General features: G+C 41.1%; 1 protein-coding gene and 1 long non-coding RNA gene across 2 annotated transcripts; one reads left to right on the top strand and one right to left on the bottom strand.

The window, feature by feature from the left end:
- Positions 1-1,667: 1,667 nt before the first annotated feature.
- On the top strand, positions 1,668-6,523 carry LOC124474010 (sulfotransferase 6B1-like). Its single transcript, XM_047029840.1, has 6 exons — positions 1,668-2,008; positions 3,476-3,588; positions 4,536-4,625; positions 5,361-5,487; positions 5,865-5,959; positions 6,140-6,523. The coding sequence occupies exons 1-6, from the start codon at positions 1,816-1,818 to the stop codon at positions 6,446-6,448; spliced, it is 927 nt and encodes a 308-aa protein (XP_046885796.1). The 5' UTR covers positions 1,668-1,815; the 3' UTR covers positions 6,449-6,523.
- A 41-nt stretch (positions 6,524-6,564) lies between these two features.
- On the bottom strand, positions 6,565-7,735 carry LOC124474012. The gene is made up of 3 exons (XR_006956767.1): positions 7,528-7,735; positions 7,006-7,052; positions 6,565-6,738 (listed from the first exon to the last, which is right to left on the bottom strand). It is a non-coding gene; the product is annotated as an uncharacterized LOC124474012 (long non-coding RNA).
- Positions 7,736-9,227: the final 1,492 nt, after the last annotated feature.

Here is a 9,227-nt window from a genome sequence, read left to right as displayed (position 1 = left end):
GTGGCCAGCTGTTAAGTTGAGATACATTATAGAATATTGCAGCATTGTCAGAATTGCAATGTTAAGGGTGAGCCACATAATCTGAATCAGTGGGTATGTCAATAGTGTTACGGTAACTGTCCTTACTATTTATTCCAACCACTGACTTGGCTTTCTTCACCCCCTATTGACCAAACAGATTGATCCTAAATTAAACAAGTCTGTTCACCGTGAGGAAAAGGGGCTCTTGCGCTAAAATGAAACTTTAAATTTGCTACAGGCCTAGTCTATCTTGGAAAACCATACTGAAATAAGCCAGTGATCAGTTTGGTTCATTGGGGTAAGTTGATCCATGTCAGTCCACCTTGCTATTTTATAGAACTTTCATGTCCCATAACATGCAGGACATGAATGAAAACAACTGCTCCTTTGACACCCTATTTGTTGTGTGTCCATAGTACTGTGGTTGTGGCTGTGGGTGGTGATTTGCCAAAATCCTCCACAAAAAGGCATCTGCCCTTTTAATATGAGTCAGGGATACAATAGGTTCAGTCATAACACATCACATTATATCTACATCTCCTCCAGTGCACACTTTCACCGTTAAGCCATGTTCCACATGATGAAGCTATGCAAACAAGCTGAAAGACTGTCCTGGAGATGCAGTCACTTACAACAGCTTCTCTGCTCTGGACTTTCTCTTGTGATCTAACAAGCTTTTCCAAAAGGTTTGTTCGGAAATGATTAACTGCCATAGAGTGTGTGGGACTGGAATGGATGGGAAGTGTCATGGTGAGCTTGGAAATTCTATTGGTTGGTGGCACTGGGCCAATATGGAACTTGAAGAGTTTCGGTGGGTCAGGTGGCTGAGCGGTTAGTGAGTCGGGCTAGTAATCAGGGGGTTGCCGGATCGATTCCCGGCTGTGCCAAATTACGTTGTGTCCTTGGGCAAAGCACTTCACCCTACTTGCCTCGGGGGAATGTACTTACTGTAAGTCGCTCTGGATAAGAGCATCTGCTAAATGTATTTATTTGCCTATTTATATGGTTGTGAATTGTCACATTGTTCAGAAGCTGTTAATCAAGTGACACTGGGATGTGTTTATGAATGAGGTGGTGTCCTGGGATTGGCTTCTTTACTGGTTGAAACTAATCGCTGGAGACTCCACTTGGTTGGACATTTCATCTGGGATATTTCAAGAACACTCCACCTTCACAACATGACTGACAGACGTCTAGCATTTTACGGTGCGTACTAAATATCATCAGTAAGTAAGGTTGTGTTAGAGAGAAAAGAAACACATGGCCAATCTACCTTCATGCATCATTAAAAAGGACACGGTCAGATATGGAATGCTGTTTTGAGAGATTATGACCAGTCCTGTATTACCTCACCAAAAGAGAGCAATCCACCCCCAACCCCCCATCTTATTTTGAAAGGGGCTCCAGCGAGGGAAGGCATTGCTGCTACAAAGAAAAAGGACAGAGAGGGGTCCCTCCCATCTGGTTAGCATTGCAGAGGCATCACCCAATCGATCACTGCCCACATTAGACTAGAAACTCCACAGGCTCCAACTGAAACCAGGAAACTCCCACTTCTCATGAAAGCATTATCTGAAGAGGCGGGCCCAGCTTCTCCTCTTCCTTCTCCTCCTCCTCTAGTATACTACTATACACTCACACCCACTACTATAAAGTCACTCTCACAGAGCCCCACTCCTTCACACAGAGAGTAGAGTGCATGGACTTCCAGCTGCACAAATAGAGACTTGTCCATTGAAACTGAAAGTGAGATTTTCTGGAGAACTTTTCTATTTGACACTAGATTTGATCAATATGAGTTCCATGTTCCCAGCCCAAATCCAGTCCAAGATGGAGCTGGCAAAGGGCATGAAGGAGGAGGAAAAGTTGTACTGGTATAATGGAGTGTTGTATCCTGTTATTATGTGCCCGGAGGAGAACATGAAGGCTTTACAAAAGCTGGAAGCCAGGGAAGATGATATCATGTTAGTTGCTTACCCCAAATGTGGTGAGTAAAAACTACTTGCCTACAGTAGTTCAGTAAAAAGTGAATGTGAAACATTTTTCACTCTGTCTTGTTGGTTACAAAGCATCCTTGTGATTAAAGACTGTACGTTTTCTATGATATAACCATTTATCTGTCTTCACCATCAAGAAAATGTTTTCAGTTTCTAGTAAAATTCCTTGTTCTAAATCAAGGGCCATAAAGTTGCTCCACATTAGATTCTAATAAATGTTCTAAAACAACCTGTGACTGGAGTATACCCTAAACTCAAAGGCTCGAGATACAGTAGTTATGGTACTTAACTAAACATTGTCTCCTTATTTGTAAGAGGCTATTTTAATGTTGTTATCGTAAAAACCACAGTGGTTATGAACACTTTATGGGTGGGATTTGTGTTTTGTATGTATCATGTTATTGATGAAGATAGGAGACTGCAACATCTCCAAAATAATCTGCAAGCTAATTTAAGTGGGACAATTCACAGCAGCAGCTCTATACTTTGATTTAGCAGTGTACTGTGTGAGAGTGGAGGTTACACACATAGACAAAACCCACAGTCTTTAGCAGCCCAACGTCTTTTCATGAGGGAAAGGCGGAGTATTGAACTATGTACAGCACCACGTCAAGGGACACTGAAATGGTGTGTGTTTGAGGAATGTTACGTGTATTTTAGTACCGAGCCTGTGCTCACTGCAAAAAGTAGCATGAAAAAGGAGTCATCCTTGGGGAAAACATACATGCCTCGCGCCATGCCACAGACCATTGGGCCCCACAGTGTGGGGTTCTGTAAAGAGACCTGCACAGTGTCTGCTGCCTCCCCCACCATCTGTAGCCTATTCAGAACGCAAACTCTCCATTTAATTTCCCTCCCTCTCTCTCTCTCTCTCTCTCTCTCTCTCTCTCTCGCTCTCGCTCTCGCTCTCGCTCTCGCTCTCTCTCTCTCTCTCTCTCTCTCTCTCTCGCTCTCGCTCTCGCTCTCTCTCTCTCTCTCTCTCTCTCTCTCGCTCTCTCTCGCTCTCTCGCTCTCGCTCTCGCTCTCTCTCTCTCGCTCTCTCTCTCGCTCTCTCTCCCTCTCTCTCCCTCTCTCTCTCTCTCTTTCTCTATGTATCTATATTTTGTAAAACAGGCAGTTACACGTTAGTTTTTCTGTCCTGGAATAAAAAGTTGATTTAGGCAATGTATCACATAGTACATTTAGCTAGTCTCTAATAAGCAAAATCCCAAGTGTGTGACTTTGGCAATGTATTTGGAATTATCCAATATGGGTTCAGAGTCCGACACAGAGTCCTATCTTACTGTAATTAGCAAGTTTACAATCCTTATCATGCATGACAAAGATCAATCTGTGCACGTTTGAAAACTGAAAGTAAGATAAAAGATTAGGCCCACATTTACAACTGAATGCCATCTGTGAGGAAAATATATGGCCATCTATTGTAATGTTTTCCATTATCTCCTGGTTTCCTGCAGGTTTCAACTGGGCAGTGGCAGTGCTTCGGAAAATCATAACCGCTTCTTCTGGAGAGAAAACTGAGAACAAGACCCCTCCGCTTATGGAGTTCTTTGGGCCCGAAATGCTGCAGGTGTGTTCCTGTGCTTGGATGTGTATGTGTGAGACTTATATATATATATCAACTGTCAATGTTGGAATGTTCCATCTGCCGTTTCGCAAGTTGGAATGTTTCACTAGTACTTGAAAATCCCTGTAACTGGACAAATACACTATGAAATGATGCTGGCACAGCTAACTCAAGCCCCTAGACATCATCTCAGGAGTGTGAACTTAGATGAGCAGAGTCAAACAAGGTCACTCATCACCCAAGTGAAGCCTTGTCTCTCACTCCCTTGACCCTAACAAGTCGAGAAGGTCTCTTAGAGTGTTATAGTCAGAGTCAAGCTTGAACTCTCTAGACTTGTGTATAGTGCTCCCTATGTAAATAATTTTCAGAAACTCAATAAGATAAGGCCTCTCATAATGTAAACATTCCAAGAATGAGAATCACCATACAGGTACTGTCCATGTAACATGATTCAGTGTACTTTCCTCTTAGGCCTCTTTTTGTGAATGTTCAATTAGGAACACATGTTTGGAATGTGACAGAGAACACCATATGTGTCTGGTAGTTATAAATGTGCTACCAGGCTGTCCTGGCTTAACTGGAAACTGTAACACAAATTGCTCAAATGCAAAACCAGTAATGGACAAACCTTGAGGAATTCACTTCAATGAACCAGTGAAACCACATTTTCTTGAATGTATGCAACTGGAGAAGTGCTGTGGGTGGCAATACTTCTCAACCGGTGTCTGTATCAACAGCTGAGTCAGCAGGGAATGGTTTGTTCACTTTTCTTAACTGTTATTACGTAAGTCTACCTACTGTTTATATCATGCCATTATTCATGCTGTGTGCAAAGAGATGGTCTTATAGTATGTCTCAGACATCACAGACAATGTTTATGGTGACCATTAAAAAGGTCATTATGTCATTCATTTCCAAGATGAAAAGTCAGAAATGCTTTTTCCTGACAGGTCATTGGTCAAGCACCATCTCCAAGGTTCTTGGGGACACACTTGCATCCAGATAACATCCCTGCATCTTTCAACGCAAAGAAAACAAAGGTCAGCAAAATGATCAGAATTTGAGTCTGCAAACTTTGTATTGCTGTCTGCAATATTGTAATTTCAAATGTTGCAAAATAACCAACTTTTGCAACTGCAGTCCTTCTTTCTATTCCTGTTGTGTGATTCAATTTGGTGTTTTTCTGATCACTAAATGGTGCCCACTTTTTAATGGGATGTATATAAAAAGTGGTGTGTGATTTCTGTACAGTACATACAGCGTTTCTTTCATTCTAAACTTTTAGTTCTGACTGTGCCTGTGGAGTCTAATGGTCTGCACTTCCTTTTTTGATTGCAGAAAATGTCATTGTAACAGAAGCAATCATTCCAATGTTATGATGTAACCACCAACCTCTAACATCCTGTTGCTGTAGGAGGCTTAAGTGTTCTTCTATAGAAGCCATGCTAGAAAACATACTGTATAGTCATGCAGTATAGTGCCCACAACACAAATCAGCACTGAGCACTATTACAGTAATTGATCAACAATGGTATTCTGGAGAGGGTTTCCACCTCCTAATCACACTTAATACCAGACCATTTGTCTAGCTAAGGACACACTGTGTCTTTAAATTCCTCCCTAAAAATTCCCTTGGGATCTAAAGCATGTCCAGAGAAACATGTCTGAGAATAGTCTGTCTCACATTGGCCTGTAATTTAGCTATGCATTGCCCTAAGGGGACTAGTAAAGCGAAATTGAATTGAGATTAATCCATCTGTGTTGATTGCAAACAGATGCTGGTCATTTTCAGGAACCCTAAAGACACACTGGTCTCCTTCTACCACTTTTCAAACAAGAACCCTGTTCTCCCCACCGCAGAGTCCTGGGACAACTTCTACTCACAGTTCATGAGTGGGGAAGGTACTTTGCAGTGTTTCTCTTTGTGTGCACTCACACATGCTGTGGGCACAAGCACCAGAGCAACCTCACAAGTCTCACAAATAAATACACTTTCACTGAGAGCCCAACAACATAACTGAAACAAAAAAGGTATTGTTGTTGATTACCGATTAAATGCATTTAATATGGACGAGGACGGTACGGGAAACTGGGTCAACTGCAGCTCCATTCTGTAGCCACTGTCTTGTACCACTTTGAGACACATCTGGACGTGCCACATCTTTTCATACCATTCCTTAGGTTTTACTGCTGCATTTTTTGTCAAACTAAGTCTGTTTTGTCAGTGAGATCCTAAAAACAAATCCTAGCCTCTGATCCATATGTTTACCTGCTTCTAGTTCCATGGGGTTCATACTTTGATCATGCACTGGCCTGGGAGAAAAAGATGGATGACCCCAATGTGATGATTGTGACTTTTGAAGAACTAAAACAGGTCACGTTTACCTCCATCTGCTTCACATAGATATAAACAGACGTATTATAATTAGTATTATATTACATATTATGAATCACAGTATTTATTTGTATTGGTTAGGGTTGCTGTATGCTACATGATATACCCTGAAGTTGATTTCTTGAGATTGATGTTGATGTTTTATTTTGTCTCCCCCAGGACCTCAATAAAGGTGTGCGTCAAGTGGCCGATTTCTTTGGCTTCAGCCTGACTGATTCTCAAGTCCAGGCCATCACTCAGGAGAGCACCTTTAATGCAATGAAAGAGAGCTCCAATGACTCCCATGGACAGATGGGCAACATCTTATTCAGGAAAGGTGTGTGTGTGTGTGTGTGTGTGTGGGTGTGTGTGTGTGTGTGTGTGGGTGTGTGTGTGTGTGGGTGTGGGTGTGTGTGTGTGTGTGTGTGTGGGTGTTTGGTTGTGCCTCCAAAGGATCATGCACTGCTGTATATCATATTTAGCTGTTAATTGTTCTTCTACAGGTACACTCTTGCACTTTTTGAGTTTCATGTTGTTTAATTGTAACTTATTTAACTGCATGGTCTTATGTGATGTGTAAACGTCTTAATCCCAATGTGATAACAAAGTCAGCATTTAAGATTATACAATACAATACACATGTTTACAAGGAATAATGCTGTCTTTAAGGTTGCAAGTGCACACAAACTCACCCTTCTTTCTGAAGTCACCAAGCGGAATTCTTGCAAGAGTTTACCAAACAAGGATCTGTGAGTCTTCCGGAAAGGGTGAATAGTACCCTTTGGTAGACCAAAAACAACATTGTTAATAAAACATAAGATTGTACTGCAAAATTAATGCAGCGTCCTCCATTTACTACTGTGCAAGGATGTTGATGGCAGAGGATAATGACATTATCCAACAGCACCATCTAGTGGCTTTTTACTGTAAAGTAAGTGATGCTGAGGTACGTTCACGTGCCAGGAAATGGGGTGTAATATTTAGTGTATTACCTATGTCTATGTTGGAAATAATATGCGAGCGTACTTCCATGTTCAAGAACTTACCAAAACATAGGTGTCATGTTCTTGCTTTTTCCTGTGCAATGGAATATCTGCCAAAGACAAATCAAGTCGTTTTGAAAAGGCCACTGCATTGCTTTTACAAGCCACAGTTAGTTACAAATCTTTGCGAATTTGGCTGAGTAGAAAAGGCGAAAAGCACCATTCTCACCAAACGCCTACTATTCCAACCTTATTTAAAAGGGACTGAGTCAGTTAAATAGTCCATCAAGCTTGCTAGCTAGCAAGTCAGCCATGTTATAATGGCTGGTGTGGTGGCTCGTTTATAGCAAGCAGTCGTGCTAGCAAGCTTGCTAGTAGTGCATGGTGAAATGAGTAGCAGTAATGAAGTTATATCACTGGAAATTATAAAACGTCAAACGTTTTCAGTGATATAACGTTAGTACTAGTTTAGCTAATAGCCTAATGTTACTAAGTAGCTAGGCTAGCTAACTAACCTCCTGTGGTAGCAGCCGAGACATCACAAGCTACCTAGTTAGCTATAGTGGCTGGACGCTGTCAACAAACCTGAATCCTGGATGTTAATGACGTCCACCGCAACCATGTCAGGTTTATCGAGTGGGCCAACTTTCCTCTCCGTAATACCGGACGGTACCACGTCCGGTTTGGGACCAAATTTTCTAGGGTAAAAATCCCCAGCATACGAAAGTCCGGATTGAGACGTGGACAACCCGTCCATCGCCATTTTCAACTCTGGAGTAGGAATTTCCCCCAGATGAGCTCAATGCGCAGCACAGGCAAAAATTCACAGATCTACAAATCATCAATTTATTTGTAATCTACGTTCATCACCAAGCAGATGGTTCATTGTATTATAAGTCTGAGCATCCACAGCAGCGTACAGAAAAGGCGAAGGGACAAACTTCATGAATGTAAAAGCAAACTTGTGATGCGTTAAAACGTAAGTCTACATAACTCAACTAAAATTGCATTTCTTCAAGTTGTTTTTCATTTTTCTCTTTTGAGAATACCACGTAAACAGATAATTACCACATAAACAGAGAATCTTCAGCGGAAATCTAAAATTGAATTTCTGTTTAAAGATTATTCATACCACATTGATAAATTTAAATAGTAGTTTATTGCAAGTTGTACAGGTACAGATATATTGGAATGATTTAGTCTTGCTTCTTTTGACAATGAACTTCTTGCGGTTGATGTCAAGTCATGACCTATGAGTGGACTTATTGACAACACGTATTATTTTCTTTGAAAAAATGTAGGCTCATAATACTGAATTCCACCTAACAACTCAGAATTACCTTCAATTCACATAATTGACAGTTTCATTCTGCCACATACACTCTCAAAAAATCCTTTCTATGTACGGCTATAAAACACACAGCTCAATTTGATCTCAAATATGTAGAGAATTCCATGCTGCTTTCATCAAGTTAACAATCTTGCCTGGCAAGGAAAGTTTGACAACCATCTGTTATCTGTTAAACACTCCTGCTTCCTCCATCCTTTTATTGCTGTTATTATACAAATGTGGCCAGCTGTTAAGTTGAGATACATTATAGAATATTGCAGCATTGTCAGAATTGCAATGTTAAGGGTGAGCCACATAATCTGAATCAGTGGGTATGTCAATAGTGTTACGGTAACTGTCCTTACTATTTATTCCAACCACTGACTTGGCTTTCTTCACCCCCTATTGACCAAACAGATTGATCCTAAATTAAACAAGTCTGTTCACCGTGAGGAAAAGGGGCTCTTGCGCTAAAATGAAACTTTAAATTTGCTACAGGCCTAGTCTATCTTGGAAAACCATACTGAAATAAGCCAGTGATCAGTTTGGTTCATTGGGGTAAGTTGATCCATGTCAGTCCACCTTGCTATTTTATAGAACTTTCATGTCCCATAACATGCAGGACATGAATGAAAACAACTGCTCCTTTGACACCCTATTTGTTGTGTGTCCATAGTACTGTGGTTGTGGCTGTGGGTGGTGATTTGCCAAAATCCTCCACAAAAAGGCATCTGCCCTTTTAATATGAGTCAGGGATACAATAGGTTCAGTCATAACACATCACATTATATCTACATCTCCTCCAGTGCACACTTTCACCGTTAAGCCATGTTCCACATGATGAAGCTATGCAAACAAGCTGAAAGACTGTCCTGGAGATGCAGTCACTTACAACAGCTTCTCTGCTCTGGACTTTCTCTTGTGATCTAACAAGCTTTTCCAAAAGGTTTGTTCG

This window comes from Hypomesus transpacificus, chromosome 11 (genome assembly GCF_021917145.1).
Source record: "Hypomesus transpacificus isolate Combined female chromosome 11, fHypTra1, whole genome shotgun sequence".
NCBI classification, from domain to species: Eukaryota; Metazoa; Chordata; class Actinopteri; order Osmeriformes; family Osmeridae; genus Hypomesus; species Hypomesus transpacificus.
This window is presented reverse-complemented; position numbering and strand designations above follow the sequence as displayed.